Genomic DNA, 22,490 nt, shown 5'->3' on the forward strand with positions numbered 1-22,490 from the left:
TGGGCCCATGCTCCCCCTACTGGCCTGCTGGGACATGGCTGCCCCTGGGACTTCCAACCACCAGATGACACCCCCTCCTGCTCAGCACATTGGTCCACAAGGCCTGGCGCCTGGACTCTGCTGCTGTCTCTCACTGCTCAGGGCCCCCTGGCATTGCCACAGGCCATCGCAAACTCCCAGCTGGAGTCTAAGGCTCTGCCCAGTAAGGTCTCATAGGCACAGTGGAGACATCCTGAAAGCATGAGTTTCGCTCTCCAAACAAGGTGCAATATCCAACCCACAAAGAGGACCCCTCCCTCCCTCCCTCCCAGCCGGCCAACCAGGGCGCAGTCAGTCCCACCTGTCATGGTGCATCAGCATGTTCACGACATCCTTGAAGCAGTCTGGCTCCTTGGGAGAAAAAAAGCCACTGCTGATCTGGTCCACAGCCTGCTTCAGCTCAGGCAGGCGGTCGTAGTACTCCCTGGCATTGTACCTGCGAGGCAATGGGCCAGGAGTCAGCAGCCAGCACCCCAGGTAGGCCACCTTGAGGGACAAGCCACATTGGTGCCTGGCACAGCCCCTGCCCCAGGATGGCCCTGGGAGCTCAAAGCCTGCATAGTCCAGGGCAGCAGCCAGTGGCCATGGGTGGCTATGAGGCCCTTGAGCAGGGACCCACTCGAGCAGAGATGTGAAGTCAGCCTAAAGCCAATCCCATCTGCTCCTTTGACTGTTAAAGAAATGTCATCACTAGCAGATCTGCTAGGATATACTGGCTCATGCCACATTCCTAGTGGAGAGGGCCACTCAGAACTTGGCTCACTGTGAAATCCTGGGCAGAGCTTTTGAAAAACAGACTGCCAGGGTGGCAGGAAGTGAACTGGAGCACCCTTGGTGGGGACCTCAAAGATGGAAAAGGAAAAAACGCAAGCAAGACCAGACAGGACAAGGCAGAGCTAAGTGGGTGAGGGAAGGATGGGCAGACATGGACATCCCAGGACGGGGCCCAGGCGGGAGAAGCTGTGTGAGGGTGCAGAAAGGGTGCATAGGCCTGTGTGCTCGGGCCGGTAAGGCGCAGCTCTGACTTCAGATGGCATGTGCGGTTTCACCTGACTGCACCTGAGGCCTCACGGGCTCCCCAGCACTTCAAGACAATCAGGCAACACTGCCTTTTATTTGTAATTATCGCTTGGAATCAGGCCCGTGCCGGATTCCTCATGAACGTCCAGGACATGAAGAACAAGGAAAGACTGAGAATCTGTCACAGACCAAATGGCACTGGGGAGACCTGATGGCCACACACAGCTGAGTGCCCTGATGGGATCCTGGGATGGGAAAGACAGTAACAGAGCCTGGTGGAGTCGCAATGGAGTGTGGGCTGCAGGAGGACCAGTGCTCCGAGCTCAGTGCAGCCAATGGAGGGGCGCGGGGAGAAAGTGGATGAAGCTCTGGGTATTGTCTTCAGGATCCCCGGCTGCCCCCGCTCCCTGCGGGCACATTTAAAATGTTTCCAAAATACTATTTTTAAACTATTTGTAACAGTTACAATTAGACTAGGGAACCTCAACAGCAGGCAAGCCCCAGATCAGCAGAGTGCTCCGGCAGAGCGCCCCAGCAGTGGAGATCCCGCCCAGCCCCAGCCCATTTGTGTGGGGCTGCGTCCAGCCTGTGCCCCAGGGGGCGTCCCTCTAGGAGACCTTCCCCAGGGGGAAAAGGCCTTTCCTGGAGGAGGAGCCCCTGGTTTGGACCCCACGGATTCAGCCTCAGAGCCAAGACAGCAGCAGCCCAGCATCCCCGTGGCCTCGCCCAGAGCCCGGACCCCGTCCACTCCGTGCACCTGGAGAGAATGGTCACCCCTGCAGGCAGGCACACAGCCCTGGGCGGCACTGACCCTGGCACACCGTGGCCTGGCTCCAAGAGCCCGGTCCAGCCAATACCCCCAGCCCAACACCCTTCATTCTCCATCCTCACGCTGCCAGGTGCTCAGGGGCACAGGAGGGGGCTCGCACCCTTTCCGGTCCAGGGCCTCAACATCCTCCACCCGCAGGCCGAAGATGAAGAGGTTCTCGGCCCCAGCCTCCTCGGCCATCTCCACGTTGGCGCCGTCCATGGTGCCGATGGTGAGGGCCCCATTGAGCATGAACTTCATGTTGCCTGTGCCCGAGGCCTCGGTGCCTGCAGTGGAGATCTGCTGCGACAGATCAGCGGCCGGGATCACTGTAGAGGGGAGCACAGGAACAGGACCCCAATGTCCTCAGCCACAAGGCTCACTGCAGGACGAGCCAGCCCATCCACCCACGGCTGGAGCATGGAGAGACCAATGTGGTGGCCGCGCTCCAGCCCCCGCTCCCGCTCCCGCTCCCACAGGGGACCAGGCTGGACACGGCTACCCGCCTCTGCAGGGCTCCCCCCCTTCATGACTGGGGCAGCCTTGCGGCAGAGGGTCCAAGATGGAGGCTCCTGAGGAGCCCCCCAGGTGGCAAAGGATCTCTGCACCAAAACCTTCCCAAAACCAGGCCTAGCCAAGGAGCCAGTCCTGGCTCGCTGACGTCACTCCCTGGATCCCTGCGACCTTGATCAGCCCCAGCAGCTCCCTGGATCCTTTCAGGAGAAATGTAGAATTGCATAGAGCCAGAGGGCTGGAGAGGCTGAGGGGCAGCGACCTCGTGGGCACCAGCAGCTGCCAGATGCCACAGCCCTGCGCTTTCTCTGTGCCTGTCCCTCGGGACTGGTCACTGCTCCCAGGCACGCTGTGACTGCACACAGTGACTATACAACCTGCTCTCCGCCCTCATCTCGGGCTGCAGCCCAGCCACAGCAACAGTGCTGGGGAGAACAGGGCCCTGAAGCCAGCACCAGACTCCAGACCAGGCGCCCGAAGGCCTGCTCTAAAGATGAGCAGGAGTCAGCTGGCCCCAAAGACACATGAGGGAAGCCTCAGACAGTGTGGGGGAGAGAAGACGCTTCGGTCAGAGAAGCAGGGAAGGAAGAGCCACGCCACTGGAGTTCCTGGCCAAGTCGGAGGCAAGCCAGCCCGTGAGTGCCTCAAGGGACCTTGCTGGCCAGGCACCACTAAAAAGGGGGAGCGATATGGACACCAAGGCAGCAGCCAGGGCACAGGGACGGTGCCCAGGGACCCCCCTTCCACCACTGAGCTTGCAGGGCAACAGTAGATCAGCCCTCTCACCTACACCATGGCAGCCTGGGAAGTCCAGGCGGCCTGAACTAGGGGGGGCCCTTGGCCCTCGGCGGCAGGAGGGGAGCACGAGAAGGCCAGGCTCAGATCTCTCACCATCTGGTGGGCAAATCACTTTCCTGCCCAGAAGGGCCCATAGGGGTGGGAACCGATGGGCTCCAGGGCATGTGGCAGCGCATGCCAGGGTCTCCCCAGGACTGGCCCAGGCTGCCCTCAGGAAGCACAGATGAGGCAGGTGCTGCCACCTGAGAACAGTGGTGGGCCCAAGAGCAGGCAGGCAGTGAGGAGCAACGACGTGGGCGGAGGAGGGGCAGCGGGGTTGGGGGAAGCTGTGGGCCCACATCCCCACTGGCCTGGTGCATGTCCTGCCAGCAGAGGGGCCCAGGGCAGAAGGCATGGCTGATGGGCAGGAGGAAAGGGCAGGGGAGGGAGGGTACAGAGGGCAGGCCAGGCAGGCACGGCAGTGAGGGTGCCCCGATGGGGGATGATACTGCCTGTGACGTGCAAGGTGCCCCGGGACGCACTGAGTCCTCCACACTGCACAGGGAGCACTCCCCAAAGCCATTCCCTGCTCGCCTGCAGCCCGGCTGGTGAGGCCTGGGTGTCCAGGCAGAGCTGAACCGGCTGAGGACGAAAGGCCTGGGGGCCAGTACAGTGCCCGTTCCTGGGCAGGGGTGAGTTTTCTGTCTGACACAGGCTTCCAGAGTTACCTTTCTCAGCCAAGGACACGCGGTAGTTCTCCAGGAAGATCACTTTCAACCTGTCACCCACAACTGGGTCATGATTGACGACGTCGCCAATGGACGTGACCAACTTGATGATCAGCTTGGCCATGTGGTAACCGGGCGCTGCCTGGAGAGGGGTGAAGGTGAAGGTTTTTAGCATCAATGCGTTGTTCGGGCCCTCGGAGGCACTCCTGGTTCCTGGGGTCTGTAGGAGGGTGAGGCCAGAGCCACAGGAGCCTGCCGCCGGGAGAGTCAGTAGAGGAGCTGGGGAGGCCACGCTGGCCCCAAGGCCTCAGCCTCTGCTGAGCACTCAGAAACGTGTCTGCCTCAAGTCTGGTTTTCTGGTTGTTGTCAGGTTTTCAGAAATCACAACGTAAAAGAGACCAGGATTTCTAGAGCTGCCGACTGTCAGGAAACAGAGAACTGTCCCTAGGGACATACTGGGACACGCTAGAGGGACACATTCGGAAAGAGCCAGGCTACGGCGGACAGACAACCCGATGTCTGTAACAGACAGACCGTGGGGGAAACCTACAGAGAACCGAGACACCACGGCAAGTCCAAGGTGAGAACTCCCTGGGCCCTCCCTCAGACCAACTTTTAGAAATATCTGTCACTTCACAAAGTCGACTGGGCCAGGGACCCATGAGGTATCCGAGTGAACATTTCACGACACGGAGGACTCCTGTCCAATGCTTTAGGTGTGACGGATGGTGGGTGCTACTGTGTGGTGATGTTTCAGTCTAGCCCCATTGTGGTTCTGGTGGAAAACAGCATTTTATGAAGAGGAATGCTGACGTACGTAAGACTGAAGAGCTAGAGTGTCTGCCGTTTACTGGGAAATGCTTCAGCTAGTCTGAGGGATAGGTTTACGGTTTTGCTACAGTTCTTCCTGCTTTTCTCTAGGTTCAGATGTTTCTGTTTTTTTTTTTTTTTTTTTTTTTTTTGTGCTGAGACAGGGTCTGGCTCTGTTGTCCAGGCTGGAGTGCAGCAGTGCAATCACAGCTCACTGTAGCCTCAATCACCCAGGACAATCGATCCTCCTACCTCATCCTCCCAAGTAACTGGGACTACAGACATGCACCACCACACCCAGCTAATTTTTGCATTTTTTTGTAGAGATGGGGTTTCACCACATTGCCCAGGCTGGTCTGGAACTCCTGGGCTCATGCAATCCACCCACCTCGGCTCCCAAAGTGCTGGGATTACAGGCATGAGACACCGTGCCCGGCCTAAAATTTTCACAATAACATTTAAAACTTTTTCAAACTCCGTATGTCTATAGACTTCACATACTGAAATACTGACAAATAAAATGATGCAATTCCAAAATTTGCTTCAAAAACAGCAGGTGACAGGAGTGGACAGAGACCAAATGGGGTGTGCCAGGAGGTGGTGGAGCCCTGAGGAGTGCCCGCCCCTCTGACCAGCTTCCCACTCGCTGAAGGCAGGGAGAGGGTATCCTTCAGGCTGCACACAGGCCCCAGCACCCCCAGGCCCCAGCCTTGCCATGAAGAGCTGGGGTGCCTCACACAGTCCAGACTCACTTAGGGCCACTGCTCCAGCAGAACCCTCCTAAGGACGCTGCACCCCACGGCAGCCCCACAGTTCTGGATAAAGACCAAGCTACTAGAGAAACACGACAGGAGGTGGGGACACTGGCCGCAGACGGCTGATGAGTATGACGATGTGACCTGGGACTCGATGACAGCACATCTAGGACTCTGAAAGTATGTGTCATAGTAAATAAAGTGAACTGAAAGCAGGCAATGCTCAGGGCATGTGCAGGTGATGAAGCAGCCACAGCGCCCTGTGCCTACTGGGCACCATGCAATCCTATGGGCACAAAGAGAAAGGACACCGCCCCCTCTGAGGTGGGCACCAGCAAGCCCACTGGGGACTGGCCCTCTAGGCTGGGGACCCCCTCCGATGAGCTGGGCAGGGAGGCTTCCATCCCATTCTGACCCTCTACAGGGTCCCCACCCGACAGGCACACCAGTAGGGCCGGTGACCGCTGGGCACCCGGCTCCTCAGTATGGATGTGGCACCACGAGAAGCATGCAGGCTGCCCACCCACCGTCCCTGGACCAAACCCCACAGAGAGGACTACAGAGGACGTCACTCACCTTGCCCCCAATCATAACAGTCCTGGGCACAAAGGCCTTGGCCGGGTCTCTCTTGATTCCTGCAGGACACACAGAAGAGACTCACACAAGGCACCGGGAGCCGGACAAGCCTCTGCTGGGGCCCAGCAACATCAGAGGGCGACCCTGAGGCAGGACAGGCAGGCTCCGCCGTGAGTGTGCTTCAAGCCCCAGTGACACGGGCGGCAGCGGCACAGGGCCACTGGCCACCCACTGCCCACCCACCAGGAACCTGCCACTTACAAGGGGGCGAGGCCACCCTGAGGTCTGCACTTAGGTTCCCAGCTGGTGAGGAAGGCCAGCCAGGACCAGTGACGAACCCAGCAGCTGACCCGAGCAAAGATGCTGTTTGTTCCCAGGGGCTCAGAGGAAACGCTGCACCTCAGTTTCCAGAAAAGCCCAATACAGGAGCTTCCTTGGGTTTGGTCACCAGTGTTCGAGGCCCCTGTACATGAAGGGCACACTTGTGGGTTTTGTCTGGTTTTGTTTCTTGAGACAATGGCGCACTCTGTCGCCCAGGCTGGAGTCTCTACCTTCCAGGCTCAAGCAATCCTCCCACCTCAGCCTCCTGAGTAGCTGGGATCCTAGGCACATGCCACTGTGCCCAGCTAATTTTTTCACTTTTTATAGAGTTGAGGGTCTCTCTATATCGCCCAGGCTGGTTTCAAACTCCCAGGCTCAAGCAATCCTTCCACCTCGGTCTCCCAAAGTGCAGGGATTATAGGCGTGAGCTACCGCGCCTCACGCTCTACCACTCTTGTGTTTTTTTTGTTGTTTTTGTTTTTAAGAGTCAAAGTTTAGCTCTGCCACCCAGGCTGGAGTACAGTGGTGTAATCGGGGTTGAAAGCAGCCACAAACACCTGGGCTCGAGTGATCCTCCCCTCCTCAGCCTCCCAAGTAGATGGGACTACAGGCACCAACAGGTTGCCACATGCAGCTAATTTTTTCACTTTTAGTACAGATGGGGTCTCGCTTTTTTGCCCAGACCGGTCTCAAACTCCTGGCATCAAACAGTCGTCAGGCCTCAGCCTTCCAAATCCTTGGGATTACAGGGGTGAGCCACCACACTGACCTTAAATTGTGTTTTAAACACATTGTTTGGATGACACAAAGAAAAAGTGGCAACCTCAGCCTTGTGGCTGTGGTGCCATCAGCCTGCAGGGGCGCTGGGTGAGACCTTGTGTCTCCCTTCTGCCTTGCTGGGACAGGGGGTGAGGGCCCCTGAAGTTCTTCACAGAAAGGATGGAGGGTCAAGCCATGACGGCCAGCTCACTGCCAGCCCAGCAAACAGGCTGTCCTTGCCAGGTCATGGGTTTGCAGATTTCACAGGAGGTTCCTACAAAAAGGGGATGAGCGGCCACCCTGGACAGGTGTTCACCAGCGAGCGGGGCCTGGGGGGGGCAGCAGGGAGTCAGGCCGATGTGTACCCCCTGGCCCCAGGCTCCAGGAGGAACACAGCTGCCCCTTAGTGCTGGATCTTGTCACTTCTGGAAATCAGCAGAGAACAGGAAAAATGAAACACACAGATGATGATTTCAGCACAACTAGGAAAGAAGGCAACCATGCAAACTCCAGGCCACAGTGGGCAGGGGACAGGGTCCTGGGAATCCTAACCTCTGGGGAGGGGCACTCTGGGCAGAGGTCCGGTCCTGGGGGCCACCAAGGAGCCCCCAGGGGACAGCAGGCTCAGGCATGTGCCTCTCCCACAAGGGCATCCTCACAAGGCAGGTCCTGGCATCCAGGGGAGCCTCCTGCCCAGGTGAGACCTGGAGAAACAGCGGAGACGCAGCCACAGGGAGGTGCCACGGACTGGGGAAGCACGGCCTTGGCCCAGCAGAGGAGCTGCCTTGGAGGGCTGAGAAGCCTATTCCGAATAGCCCCAGGCGATCCAGCTCACCCTAACGTAGCAGTGGAAGTCAGCACCCAGCCCTGCTACAGGCCACAGGAGGGGAGTGAACCCCTTCGCGAATCACATACCCTTGGTGACCACCAACTTGGAAAGACATGGAGCCGAATGCAAGGCCTCAGGGAGGGAGGCAGAGAGCACAGGAGAGGAGCAGAGGGCATGGGAGGAAAGTGCAGCCGGGAGACGCTCCAGAGAGCAGTGCCACCCCAAGGACAAGGACAAGCCAAGTCCTGAGAGAAGTAGGTACCAAGGAGGCAGGCTAGAGAAAGCCACCTCACGCCACACTGCAGCCCAGAAGCAAAAAACCAAACAGAACCAAACACACGTTTCAGACAACTTCCCTGAAGTCCAGCAACATGTTCAACAAGCACCCTGAGTACTGACGAAAATGCCGCGTTAACAGCCAACACCAAGACACGGCAATGACAGTGAGTCACTCATGAGATCGAGAACTCAGACCTCACCAGACTTCTGCACACACATCCACCCTCCAGACAGTGCCCAGCAGGGCCCCAAAAGGCACTGGGGGAAGGAAGTGGAGTCAAGACTGGCATCTTCAGCCAAACCAACCTTCGTGGTGAAGGGTCCAGGCTATTTTGAACAAGCAAGAATTCGGGAAGGTTGTTCCCATGAGCCAGTCATGAACTAGGCACAAAGCGCCGGCAGGGCTGGGCAGCACTCTGCAGGAGGACCGTGAGGAGCAGTGAACATACTCACCTGCAGACTCAAACTGACAGAGCTAGGGACAGGAGGAAGGGCAGAGTACTGATGCTGTGAGCTCTGACAGTGGGGCAAGGAGATGCATGTCCACACGTACATGCACACACACAAGCACACGTGTTTACACGCATGCACACACATACATTTATGCACGCACACACAGACATGGGGCAAGGGGGAAGACCAGTGGGAGCGAGCACCAGCCTGTTGGCTGCCTCCTGTGAACGGCTGGAAATCACAGCGGGTTGTTCAAAGCGAACGAAACAAGCAAGCGGAAGCAGAGCGTCTGGGAAGCCTGACAGCCAACACTAAACGACGACGCAACAACTGACTGTGGGGGCAGCGGAGTGGGAGGAAGGGAGGGGTGACCTGCAACTCTCACTGTCGCTCACAAATGGGACCAAGCGCTGTGCAAGCGGAGGACTCCGGGTCACCACCAGGGACACACAGAGCGTCACAACTGCAGGAGGAAAGCGGGGCAAAGAAAGGTGATGCAAAGTTCCCATGCACCACCTCGGATCCAGGAAGCCACAGCCCTGGGAAGCATCATCTCCCGTGGTGCCCACACAGCAGAGGGGTCCTCAGTGGGGGTGGCCTCCAGCCTCTGTCCTACTGCGTGTGTCTCAAACGCACCCAGATCCTCCACCCCATCGAGGCTTACTCATTGGGAATAGTAAGATGTATTTCCAAGAGGAGCTTTGTATCGGAAAGGAGGATGTGTGGTTCCTTTGGTTTTTAAAATACCTACTTTATTAAATTACAAAACTTTAGAAACCTAGTTTTTCCTTAAGGTTTTATTATCTAGTAAACCTAGCAAATAGTCACATTGACTTCTGGAGGTCTCTGATTCATGTTTGTTCTCATAATTAAATGTCCTCAGACAATATAAGATACATATGTAAATTTAACACATACTATCTTAATTTTTATAAGTATGCTTTAAATGCCTCTAATAAGCATAATCTTTCTAAATAAGATTAGTCTCACAGAGATAATAACTAAATTTAAAATAAAAACTGAAGGCCCGGTACAGTGGCTCATGCCTATAACCCCAGCCCTTTGGGAGGCAGAAGTGGGTAGATCACTTGAAGCCAGGAGTTCGAGACCAGCCTTGGCAACACAGTGAAACCCTGTCTCTACAAAAAACACAAGGGCACAGTGGCGTGCGCCTGTAGTCCCAGCCACTTGGGAGACTGAGGTGGGAGGATTTCCTGGGCCCTGGGAGGTCGAGGCTGCAGTGAGCCGTGATGGTGCCACTGCACTCCAGCCTAGGCCTTTCGGGTGTTTAACTGTTCACCTGCTCACGTGAGGCCTGGCATGGGGCACACAGAAAAACGTGGCTTTTGCTTAAAATAAATGTGCCACATCACACATGCCCACGCCTACACACGCACAGCCCCCACCATGACAAAGGCCCAGGGTCTGCGCACAGCTGGCGGGCAAGGGTAAGCCTTGGGCCCCGCACTGCCATCATGCAGGTGATGCCGGCACTCACGGTTGTACAGGGTGATGACGTGCAGGCAGTTGAGCAGTTGCCGCTTGTACTCGTGGATCCTCTTCACGTGCACATCGAACATGGAGGAGGGGTTGATCTTTACCTTGTACTCCTTCTCCAGGAAGGCTGAGAACTTAAGCTTGTTTTCCTGGGAGAGTGAGGGGGAAGGATGGCTGGAGACTTCACCAGGACTCCACCCACTGACCCTGTGGCTTCCTGCTTCGAGTGCCCTGTGAGGAGCGCCGCAGGGAAAGGGCAGGGGTATACAGGATGGAGCTCAGGGGCAGAGATGGCACCAGGGGTCTTCTCATGGGACAAGGGGAGAGAGCAATGCTGAAGGTGGGTCTGTACCAGGAATAGGGGATAAGTGAGGAGCCGGCCCCGGAACACGCCTGGAGCCAAGTAGAATACACTGCAGAGCCAGGCGTGCAGGCAGGGGAGCAGCGTGGGAGCGGGACAGCTGAAAGGACTACAAGAACTAGTTCTGGCCTCTAGGAGGAGGCCAAGCTCGACGGGCTGTGTAGAATGGCCTCCAGCCTGCTGAGGTTTGAAGGCTGCCGTCACTGGCCCCGGACTAGCCGAGGGGCTGCTGCCGGTGCAGACAGTTCGTGTACCTGCACAGCTCTCCAGGGGCAAAGAGGGCATCACGCTGGAATTGGCTTCTAGAGGCTTCCATACAGAACTGATCCGTGGTGGAGGGTTGAGGAACAGGCAGCGCTGGCCTGGGGTCTGTACTCAGCTATCTGCCACGTGACCTGTCCTCCTCGGGGCCCTCATCTGTCATCTGAAAGGCTGAGTGGGGCAGAGAGACCTCAGGGGACCCTAACAGCCTCACCCTCAGTCCTGTTCCGAGTCCCCACTAAAGCCCCAGTGGGTACCCCAGGACCTGTGTTGGGCTTGCAGGAGGGCTTGGGGCTGGGGCGTGCCTGCCTGGCTGTGGGAGGGCTGGGGCCAGGGCGTACCTGCCTGGCTGTAGGAGGGTTGGGGCCAGGGCGGACCTGCCTGGTTGTAGGAGGGCTGGGGCCAGGGCATACCTGCCTGGCTGTGGGAGGGCTGGGGCCGGGGCTCGGGCCAGGGCCAGGGCCATGCCTACCTGTTTGACCTTGGCCACGTCCCTGATGAATGCCTCGTCATTGACCAGTGGCAGCAGCTTCTTCAGCTGGCTCAGGTCAGTCAGAAACTCCTCCCCAATTTTCTGGAGAATGTAAAGGTTCCGCTCACTGTGGGCCCTAGCCACTTGCCCTCCTCCCGTTGTCGCCCATGCCCCTGCTTTCCCCTGGGATCTGCTCGTCCAGCCTCTCCACGCATCTCACCTCTCAGGCTACAGGGTCACCCCGGCAGCCCCTCCCACCTCTTCTGATCTTCTGAGAGGGCTCTGCAATGTGGCCCAGTCCCACCAATTCAAATGCCCACAACAAACACACAAGCCTCCCTCAGCCACCGTTCCTAGGGTTCTGACGTTGAACATCCCATCACCACCCAAACCCCAAAGCCATCCTCCGGCTGCCCTCTACCAGCACCTTCCCTGCCTCCACAATGCAGCAGGCAGCCCCCTCAAAGCCAGCACCTCACCCAGGTGCTGCCCGCAAACACTCGGCCACCTCTCCTCACTCTGCCCAGGCCCGCCTCAGACTGCACGGGAGCCACGCTGCCTTCCAGGTCCCAGGGGCCCGTCCCCCAGCACAGGACATTGGACCCGTTTGCCCCAGAGCACTGATCCCTCCCTCTTCATTCCCTCTTCAGACCTCAGCTTTCCTGGGAAGCCTTCCCTGACCATAGCCCCAGGTGAGTGGTCCCACCCTCCCAGCCGCTGGTCCTGGCCTGTAGCACAGGGCCTGACACCTCAGCGCTCGTTTCCCTCAGGATCCTGCATAGGAGCCAACATACAAACAGGAAATAGGCGCCCAGCCTGGCAGACTCTCCTGGCAGTCAGCTGCCTCTTGCCTCTTTTGCAATGGCCCCGTGGCTGCTCTGAGCCACACCCCAGCCCTCTCTAAAGCTCAGCTTCTGAACTCGCACACAGGACCCGCCAGGCCCCACTGGGTGACTGCCCAGCTCAGCGCCCATGTTCAGGGGCTCAGCTCTCATGTCTGGAAGCCTACAGGTCAACACGTGAGGGACAGACTCCTGCCTACTCAGCAACCACTCAGCAGGGGCTGATGACACGGCCAGTGGTTCTCAGCCCAGGCATACCCAAAGGCACAGGCAGGGCCTGGCGCTCACCTCCACGATGGTATCGGCCAGCCCCGGGTTGCACAGCAGCAGCCACCGGCGGGGGGTGATACCGTTGGTCTTATTCTGGAACTTCTCTGGCTCCAGTTCATAAAAATCCTTAAAGCTGCAAACACAGAGAACAGGGAACTGTCACAAATGCTGTGCCTTGAACCAGGTGAGCAAGAGACCTTAAGGCCCTTTTAAGGAGGTCCCAGGATCCCTCAAGCTCAGTGTTTCTGTTCTGTTTTCTGAGAACAGTGACCGCGGCCGCTGTAGGCTCTGGGAGCCATACAAAGGCAGCGCCTGCGCCCCAGGGCCTCTGTGGCTGGCTGTGTGGTTTGCCCAACTACACCCTCGCAGGCATCAGAGCCTGGCCATTCTCCGGAGCGGTCCATGCGGAAACAGGTGTCCAAGTCATGACAGCCGAGACCGCAGGACTGTAGGGCTTGAGAAGCTGTGGTCGGTTTCCTTATCGCTACTGGGGAGGGGCCCAACACAGAAGCTTGCTGTGGGTGCCATGCACAGAGCCTGCAGCCCAGCCCCGGGCACAGAAGCCCCCGCTCCTGCCCGGTTTTGCCTGCCCAGCACGCACAGTAGACGCCCAGCACATGCTAGGTGAAAGAGTGGGAGTGATTCCTAGATCACGCCCCACCTAAGAGGGGCAAGAACGAGATCTGACCTAAGAATCCCTCCTTCAAGCCCTGTCTAAGCCCCGCCAGCGGCAGGAGGACCAGTGGTGCAGAGCCTCCGACTGGACCCCCAGGAAGGCAGGGGCGCGGGAGAGCAACAGGAGACAAAGCCGTCTCCCCATTGCCCACAGGGCCAGAGGCCCCATGTGCTGGTCGGTGAATGCACAAGGCGTGACCCTGACAGGGTGTTCTGGGCAGCTCTGTCATTGCCATCGAGGCAGGGGCCTAGTGGCATGGGGTGTGTGCCGTACAGCTGGGTCCATGTGTTCGGTGGCTGGTCCTAGGTGCAGGCCTCGGTGTCAGACACAGCTGGCCTCCCTCGGGCAAGTGCCCCACTCACACCGACTGTTTCACAATCTCCGAGTGGATCCTCGCCACACCGTTGACAGCGTGGGACCCAATCACACACAGGTGGGCCATGTTGATCCGCTTGCAGTCCCCCTCCTCGATCACAGACATCCTGCGCAGGCGGTCCACATCTCCGGGAAATAGCGCAGCCACGTGCTGGTGCCAAAACACAGAGGCAGGTAGGTGGGCACGGGAGGCCCCACGGAGACCCAGCACTCCCCATGACCAGGGGACAGTCCATGACCACCCACAGGAAGCTCTGCTGCCTCCAGGGAAGTCCTGGGGCTGCGACAGCCGGACCTCACTCAAGTGCTCCCAGCGCCAGCAGCCACTTCAGAGGCATCTCACAAGGGCCCGGGGCCAGCTCCAGGAGGAGGCCCTCGCTCACTCCACTCCCCAGCCCAGGAAAGGGCCCAGCCCAGCCCAGGGACCCACAGGGCTACTGTGTCTGAGGAAGATGGGTCTGAGGGAGAGAACATGCAATTTAATTTACAAAGAGGAACCTGGGACAGCTGTGGCTCAGGCGTGGGGATCAGCCAACAGCTCTGCCAAGGGACAGCCCCCAGCCCCAAGCATCTTCTGCTAAATGGAGGGTGCCTCGTTCAAGGAGTAAAGCACCTCCTCGCCTAGGCCAGGTGGGGGGCCGTTGGCATGGGTGTAACCGCCACCCCACACGGCCACCTGGGCCCACACTCACGTCCAGGTGCCGCTGGTTGATGGCATAGATGATTTCCAGGTGCCGCGGCAGCAGCTTCTCAAACATGGACACGGGCCAGCGCTCCAAGGCCTCAGGCAGCACGGTGTGGTTGGTGTATGCACAGGTCTTCTTCGTGATTTCCCAGGCCTAGGCCATTCGAGAATGTTCCCATGTGTTTGTTTAGAAACAAGCAGCTCTCTGGCCAGCTGCCTAGGCGGGTTGAGCATCCAGGATCCCAGGCAGATGCTGGGTACCCCAGGAAGGGCCACCCTCCCCTCTGCTCTCCAGGGTGGATCTGGAGCCCTCTGAAAGCCTGACACGCAGCCCAGAGCCCTCAATCTGCTGATGCAACCCATCGAAGTGTGACGTTATGGTCCAGTGCGTGACACACACACAAGTAAGACACACTCGCCTGCTACCTGGGGTCACCTTCACACTCTCCCATCACTGGTAAATGGACGCACTGCTGAGCAGTTTTCTATTTATTTCCACTACAGTAGCCGGACACCCACAGTGGGGAGGACACTGGTTACTACATGGACCTGCCCCGTGCTGGCCAGAACTGGGGTACCCGCAACAGGCACAGCCTCACCTGGAGTGCACACACACCAAGGCCAGAGAGGGGCTTGGGTTTCTACAAAACGGAGTTAAAAAAATTTGTTCTATGGTTTCTTTTTTGTTTTTCTGGGTGTGTGCTGCCACACCTGGCTATCTTTTGTTTTTAGAGGTGGGGTCTTGCTGTATTGCCCAGGCTCTAACTTCTGGCCTCGAGTGACCCTCCTGCCTCAGCTTCCCAAAGCACTAGGATTATGGGTGTGAGTCACCACACTGTCCAGTTTCATGGTTCTACATGTTGACTGGATAACGGTTAGATTAAGAAAATCTCACCACACAAACGTATTAAAGTCCAAAATATGCTGAGTCGTGAGAGCAGGTGCCATGAACAGAGCACAGAGCTCTAAACAATGCTTTGGGGAGCCGTCACCAAACTTCAAGATGAGAATGCACCAACGGGAAACCCTGAGAAGTGTCAGAGCCCTATCCTTATCCTCTCCCCCGTGCCCTGTCCCCTGCACCCTGTCCCCCACACTCTGGGCCCCCGCACCCTGGCCCACAGAACCTCTGTCTCCTGGAACCAGACCCCTCCCACAGCTCGCATCTCTCCCAGGCATGATGACCACACAGCTCTCCCTAGGCCAGGGGAGAGGCCCCCCAGCTCAGCTCCTCGTAGCCCTGGTCTGCATGGGCTGCAGGCTCTGGGGAGGTGCCGCCCTTCTCCTCCACGCGCACCTTGTCCCAGTCCACCTTCTCCACGTCCACCAGGATCCGCATGAGCTCGGGGATGGAAAGGGCAGGGTGGGTGTCATTCAGCTGGATGGCCACCTGCAGGTCGCACAAGGGGTGCCATTCAGTCATCTCATCCCTTGTGGGCACCCACGGTTGTTGGCATATGAAGCTCCCCGAGTGAAGGAGCCAGCCCAGCCCTGAGGAGCCTGGAGAACAGGGAGGGGTTCTGGGAAGGGAGCAGGGAGGACAGCCGGGCTCACACTGTGGCAGGTGTGTGCTGTGTCCGACGTGCCTGCTGGTGAGTGCCCCACAGCAGTGTGCTCTGCTGCCAGTGTGTGCTGCAGCCGGAGGGGAGGAGCCGTGGCCACCGGGGCTGGGGGCTCTCTCACTGGAGCTATGAGGGCTTTGTTTGAAATAACTGCACTTAGCTCCGCCAAGCACATCTGACTTTGCACAGGAGCCTTTCACCATGTCCCCTGCTGACTTGACTCCTAACAAGGCTGGTGGCCCTTGTTCTGCGAGGGAGGGCCCAGGTGGGATCCTGGCCCAGGATGACGACACCCCAAGACAAGGGGCATGTGCCATCCCACTCTAGCTCCTTTTGGGACAGACACGAGAAAGCAACCTCAAGAGCCTGAAGGCGCCCAGCCCCTGGCACTGAGATCCCTCCCAGGGCCACCACGCACCTTGTCTGGGAATGTCTCGAAACACGTTCTCACAGGGTCCCGGCAGCCGAACTTGGACGACTTGAAGCGGCGGATGATGTCCTGGAGCGTGGCGGCCACCACGAAGTACTCCTGCTTCAGCCGCAGCTCCTTCCCCTCGAAGAACTGCACACAGCAGAGCAAGCTGGAGGGTGCAGGCTAGGGGCGCATGCCCCATGACCCGGTCCCAGGGCCATTCTCCTCCCCCAGGAAGCCCAGGTCAGTGACCTGGCTCAAGGGCGCAGGCAGAAGGCCGAGAGGAGCCCAGCTGCCTGACACTGGGGCCTGCCTGTGTGCCCTCAGGTCACTAAGGAGGGTCACCCTGCCTTGGGACAGACCCCGGGACACAGTGTCCATCTGTCAGGAGAAGTACAGTGCCAGCGCTACTCAGGAGCTGCACTGTCCAAGCACAGGCCTTCTGGAACATTCTGCACCTGGGGCTTGGGGTCTGCCAACAGTCTCATGGGGACAGGAGAGTACGCTCTTTGATGAGCCTTCCGGCACCCAGGCCTTTGCTCTTGTGTGCACGGGTTACTTTCATAAAATAAAAAGCTAACTTTTTATTGCCCACTAGGGCATATTCTAAGGACTTGTCAGGCAACAACAAAAAGAAAGCCACTGGGCACTAAATGTAGGTGGCAGTGGGTAACATGGCTGCGACACCATCACCTAGCATGGGAAGGGCACGTGCCAAGTACCTTTCGAATGTCCCCAGGCATCAATGCCAGGTAGGCGCTACCGTTCCCCGGAGAGACAGATCACCTACTTGGGGAACTGGCACTGCGGGCTAGAACAGCAGACAGGCTGGAGGGCTGACAGGCTCCAGCTGGCCCCAGGGAGCGGCTGGCTGTGTGTTTATGAGGGGAATGGATAAGAGGGGAAGGTGGCAGAGAGTGTCCTCAGAGAGACCACCCCAGAGCTGCCAAGAGGCACGCGAGGACCCGCTTGGGCTTTATGGAGGACAGTGCCCCCCTCTCCTCCCCAGGGGCATTGTGTGTGCACCTGAGGCGGGAGGGCCACCAGGTGGCTGCTTGCCAAGGCCAACAAGAGGCCCCACCGGGGAGCCCAGCCAGTCAGCCCACCTCACTAAGCCGGAAAGCGACGCAGTCTGAGCAGGCCAGCTACTCACGTTATCGTTTGGATACAGGACCCTGGAGATGTTCTCGGCCAAGTTCCGGTCCAGGACCGCCTCGATGTAGTCTCCCACGTTGACTAAGAAGAAACGGAGTGGGGTCAGCACACACGTGCCTCCTGGCACCAGCACCGCAACCGCTCAGGGGCCTACTTGCAAAAGCCAATGAAACTCGTTTGAGCACAGGACTCCCCTAGCCGCTGCATTACTTCACCTCACCCCCACCCCTGGAGGTACACGTGATCCCCTCCTGCAGTTCCCCTACGCACCGCATACAACTCCATCCCCCTCACGCCTCCCCAGGGGCACATGATCTGCACAAGCAGACCCTGGGTGCCCAGGGCCCAGGTGTCTCGGTCGCTCTGCCTGTAGGCCCTTCCCAGGCAGGTCCCACACACAGGTAAGCTGCACCAGCCTTGTTTTCACCAGGATGCAGGTTCACCCTAGAGGAGGGCCGTGCAGCCTCCAGGACAGGGAGCCGCAGGGCGTGGTAAAGGCTGTGGGCGAGGGTGTCCAGGACCAGCCACCCACATGGACACAGGGGCGCCGGGAACCACGGAACGTACAGTCCTGCAGCTTGAAGTCGTTGGGAGCCTTGGCGGACCACAGCCGCATGGTGTTGACGGTATTGTTCTTGTAGCCGGGCACCGGGGTGTCATAGGGCATGGCCAGCACCACCTGGCCACAAAACAGGTTGCTCAGGACGGAGTGGCGAGGGCCCCCACCGGCCCCTGAGCCTCTCCCCGCCCCAGCCTCTTCCTGGGCACCTGGCGCCCTGCTGGCCCCCCACGGTCTCCCCCTTCTGCCCAAACACATCCACCCAGCCCATGCTCAGCACCACAGTCCCCGTCCGCGCCCGCCCCTGTGGTGCCACCTTGTCATCCTGAGAGGACCACCCGCCCCACCACCCTCCCCAGACCAGACCTGTCTTCTCACTTCACCTTCCTCAGGAATGGCTTCGAACGAAGAATCATCCCCATCCCGACTTCCTGAGGTGCCGCAGCACCAACCCCCACCTCCCTCCTTACCCTCCGCCCTCCACGCCTCCCCTCCTCACTCAACTCTGCTCTAGGAACTCCAATACACAGAGGCTCGCCCTGGAGATGACCTCTCTCAGCTCCACCTGCAGGAAGGTTGCTCCTGCAGCTGCCTTCCCCCTAGCACAAGCCCAGCCGCGCTCCCTCCACCCCAGCCTGGCTCCCCCTCTCCTTGACAAGCCCCCAGGTTCCCTTGTATCCAGAGACATCAGCTCCACTCCCACCAAGGGCAGGAGGAGGCTCACAAAGCTGAGGCTGGCCTGTAGTCCCAGCTTCCCGGCAGGCGCACTCAGGGATGCTTGGGTTCATCCCGGCACACACGTGCCTGTGGCACCGCCAGTCAGCTCAGCCAGCCACACAGGGGGCGCACCGGGGCCACCAAGACCAAAACCCCAGGATCCCTTTCCCTTCCTCTCTCCTGTCAACCCTTGCCCCCGCCCCACAAGGCGACATCCAAGTGAGCGACAAGTCCCCGGCAAGGCATTCCGGCCCCTTCCATCCTGGCCAGCCCTCGGGGCTCAGCCCATCTTCACAGCCTGCCTGCAATGTCCCAGTTCTCCAGCATCCCCACTCACACTGACACACTCATCCATGAACACATCTACAGTGCCGGTCCCCTGCCCTGCTTTTGCAAGTTAAATACAACTTTTCATGGCATTTTCAGCCTCCACGGCATGGCCCCAGCCACTCTAAGCCCATGTATTTGATTTAAAACTGTGTCCTACAAAGTTAGGACAACTCCCTCTGCACACCAGTGACCACCCAGCCTCCAGGCTCTCCTGTTATCACCCCTCCTTCTCCATCACAGGTGGCCAAATCTCACTGATGCCCCAACGTTCTCCTGCAGCCTCTCCTGCCGGCCCCTGCCCTGCCCCAGTCACCCCGGCTCCCAGCTGCCCTGAGCCTGGACTGGGTGCTCCCTCACGTGGCCTCTGCGTGCCTGGCACCCCTCGCTGCTGAGTACTCTAGGCTCTTGCCCTGGTCCCCCATCAGCACCCTGCTGGGCAGGAGGGCCTGGCCCCATCCCCAGATGTTGCCCAGACCTCACACATACTCCAGGGGCTCTGACAGCTGACGCTTTGAGAGCCACGGGCCACGTATGGCACCAGGAGGCCAAGCGAGCTTGTCGCATGCTCCACAGATAGTGGGAGCTGTTTTCACCCATGCGGCGGTCCGTGCCCCCATCCCATCAGAACACCCTCCTGCCTGCTCTTAAGCAGCAGGGTTCTCGTGAGCATCTGGCTGTGAGTGGACCCTGCCCAGCCCCAACACACAGCTCCTGCCCAGCGGGGCTTCCCCGCAGAGTCTCGCGCTGTGCTCAGCGCCTCCACTGTTTGGGAAGCTCCCATCAAAGCGTAAGAGACTGGGGAGATGAGGAGAATAAACCTCCCCCGGCTTTTACCTTAAGTCCTCCAGGGAGGCAGCAAGTCCCCCAAGACAGAAGAAGTCGAGATGACTAGGAATGAGCTGCAGCAGCCCCCTCACCCGGTCCCAGCCTTGCCGTGGACATTTCAGCCCAGGTACCTGTGTGTCCAGCCACTTCACGCCGTCGGGGGTGTGCTCCACGCGCCCGTAGAAGTGCACAGGAAGCATATACTCGGGCCGCGCTTTCTCCCAGGGGTTGCCGTAGCGCAGCCAGTCATCGGCCTCCTCTACCTGGAACGAGGAGAGCTGTGAGGGCACCCTCAGCGCAGATGTCCCAGGCCGCCGCCCTGTCCTGGACCGAGCAGACCGTGTGTCCAAGATCACACAGCACCTGGCACTTAAACTTACCTACAGCCACTTACCACGTCGGGATTCCCACTTCTGGCCAAGCCCACGTGGGTAAAATGAACACGGTGGACGCTAAAGTAACAAACTCAAAATTCAGAAACATGCACCCCAAAGAAAGCCACTAAGAACCACTGACTGACACATGCTCCGACCCGGATGGAGCTTGAAAAACCTACACTCAGTGACAGAGGCCAGACAAAAACACCACGCGTCGCATGCGGCTATTTACAGGAAATGTTCAGAATGGGCACCTGCACAGAGAAGCAGGCGAGAGGCTGTCAGGGGCTGGGTATGACGGCAAATTGGTGCAGGCCTTCTTTCTGGGGTGATGAAAATGTTCTCAAGATAGACAGTGGTGATGGTTACCTAACTCTGAATATACTGAAATCGACTCTATTTCAATAAAGCTGTTACAGAACAATCACTAGAAGACACTGCTTTGACGGAGACACACTGGCCAGGCGGAGGCTCACACCGACAGTTCCCAGCACTCTGGGAAGCCAAGGTGGAAGGATCGCTTGAGCCCACAAGGTCGAAGATGCAGTGAGCTATGACTGTACCACTGCACTTCAGCCTGGGCGACAGGGCAGGACCCTAACTCTAAAAAAAATGATTAAATTAAATTTTAAAAAGAAAGAAAGTGACGCTGCAAATCCACAAGTGCTGGGCCAAGCTGGCAGCTGGCAGTGAGGGTGCCCTGGATGCAGCCAGGAACACAAGCTGTTCCGGGAGGGCTTATTCCCAAAATCTGTGCCCAGTGGCACCCGAGACCAGTGAATACACAAAACCAATTCCCACACTAAAAGCGGCCCTGCAGACTCGAGCCACCCTTGTGCAGAAGCACTAGGGGCTGCTTTACCACCAGGTGACACAGTAACTCTGTCTGGTACAGCAGCAAGGGTGGGTTCTGAAATCTAAATTCCTAACACTGAAGTGAGATCAAGCCTCTTCTCTTGAGAACGAACAAGCAGCCCTAGTATGCTACACTGAGGGATTTCCTCTTAATGGTTCCTACACAGACATAAAGAGTCACGAGCAAGACTGTCTGGGCTGTGCTGTTCGGGAGGCACCTCCCCATGGTACTCCCAGCAAGACCTTTCTGGTGGCATCTCCTTGTCCGCTGTGAGATTCCCCAACACCAGGGCCTGACCATCTCCTGCAGAGTTGCTCCAGGAGTCGTCGGCAGAAGCAATAGCTTCCTACATACAAAGGCGGCCTGAGTCTCCCTTCCAGGGCCTCCCTGCCCCCTCAGCCAGGGTGCCAAGCAGGCTGGCCTGCGGCCCCTCTGGCCACACGCTGCTGGCCAACTCTGCCTGTATTTATTTCTTCCACAGCTAAAGCCAACTAAAAACCCACTGAATATGACCAGTTCCCATGAAAAGGGGATGGGAGGAGGGGTGAGCTTCACTTACTGATCATCCTGAACTATCATACAAGGTGGCAAGAGTTACAGGAACGAGGACCACCAGAAGGAAAAATGTCTCCGTGCTAAAACCAAAACCACCACCAATACCCTAAACCCTAACACCAACTAGGCGAAGGGGAGCCTCTGAGCTTCTGCCTTATAAACCCACACGTGACATGGGGACTGCTGGGGGCCAGAGCATCAGCATGTGCATGGACTGGACTGCCCTGGCGCTCAGGCAGCACGTGGAGGGCTGGGGCAGAGCTGTCCTGAGACAGTGGAGAAAGGTGCCTTTCTAAGGTTGCAGAGGGCATCTCCACAAATCAAGCAATGGATCCGAGTCCGTTTTAGGTTTACCTTTAGCCATTACTTTTCTTTACCAACATTTTATTGTGAGCGTTTTCAAACATGCAGAAACGTCATGCACCCACACCTAGGTGCTGTAAATAGTCTGTTGTTTCTCCATCTGCCAATCCGTTGATTTTGGGGTGCATTTAAAGCAAGCTGCAGACAGGAGTCCACATTCCCTCTGAACACATTGCTGTGCGTGTCATGGACAGCAGCTCCTTGCGTGTTTACGTTTTGGGTTAATTTCTCTATGGTGAGAGGCATGAGTCCTACAGATGCCATGGACGAGCTCTGGAGGCTGCACCCGCCATGCGGCCCAACCCACTTCCCACCCCTGCCCCAAGGACATCTCTACCACCCATCAAACACACATTCATTGGGGCTGCACACTCTGATGCTACAAATCTTTTGATTCTAACCCCAGACTAGCTTTATTTGTGACTTGCAGGCCCCAGACGATATTAAATAAACCATTCTCCAACTGAATGGAATAGTGGTGACTTCCATTCTGAGGCATATGGGAAGGGAGCTGCTCCCCAGGGAGGAGGAGGCTGCATTTTAAGGCCACGCCCTCCTCCCTGCCTCGGTCTCAACCACCTCACTTAGCTGTAATGTGAGGCTTCAAGATCGAGGCTCACTCCTTCCAAGGGCCACTGTACTACGCAGAGTCCAGCCTCTAACCCCAAAGGCA

At 58.1% G+C, this 22,490-nt stretch overlaps 1 protein-coding gene across 1 annotated transcript in view; it reads right to left on the reverse strand.

The window, feature by feature from the left end:
- Nucleotides 1–22,490, reverse strand: part of PYGB (glycogen phosphorylase B) — a 59,458-nt gene that overhangs the window by 3,626 nt on the left and 33,342 nt on the right. The window contains exons 5-18 of the mRNA XM_005568128.5: nucleotides 19,798–19,929; nucleotides 17,803–17,914; nucleotides 17,234–17,316; nucleotides 16,087–16,230; nucleotides 15,404–15,496; nucleotides 14,114–14,260; nucleotides 13,409–13,572; nucleotides 12,389–12,503; nucleotides 11,259–11,360; nucleotides 10,166–10,313; nucleotides 6,027–6,085; nucleotides 3,886–4,027; nucleotides 1,989–2,196; nucleotides 341–475 (exon numbers count right to left, since the gene is read on the reverse strand). Coding sequence (XP_005568185.1) covers nucleotides 341–475; nucleotides 1,989–2,196; nucleotides 3,886–4,027; nucleotides 6,027–6,085; nucleotides 10,166–10,313; nucleotides 11,259–11,360; nucleotides 12,389–12,503; nucleotides 13,409–13,572; nucleotides 14,114–14,260; nucleotides 15,404–15,496; nucleotides 16,087–16,230; nucleotides 17,234–17,316; nucleotides 17,803–17,914; nucleotides 19,798–19,929 — 1,784 coding nt within the window. The remainder of the gene's footprint in view (nucleotides 1–340; nucleotides 476–1,988; nucleotides 2,197–3,885; nucleotides 4,028–6,026; nucleotides 6,086–10,165; nucleotides 10,314–11,258; nucleotides 11,361–12,388; nucleotides 12,504–13,408; nucleotides 13,573–14,113; nucleotides 14,261–15,403; nucleotides 15,497–16,086; nucleotides 16,231–17,233; nucleotides 17,317–17,802; nucleotides 17,915–19,797; nucleotides 19,930–22,490) is intronic.

This window comes from Macaca fascicularis, chromosome 10, assembly GCF_037993035.2.
Source record: "Macaca fascicularis isolate 582-1 chromosome 10, T2T-MFA8v1.1".
NCBI classification, from domain to species: domain Eukaryota; kingdom Metazoa; phylum Chordata; class Mammalia; order Primates; family Cercopithecidae; genus Macaca; species Macaca fascicularis.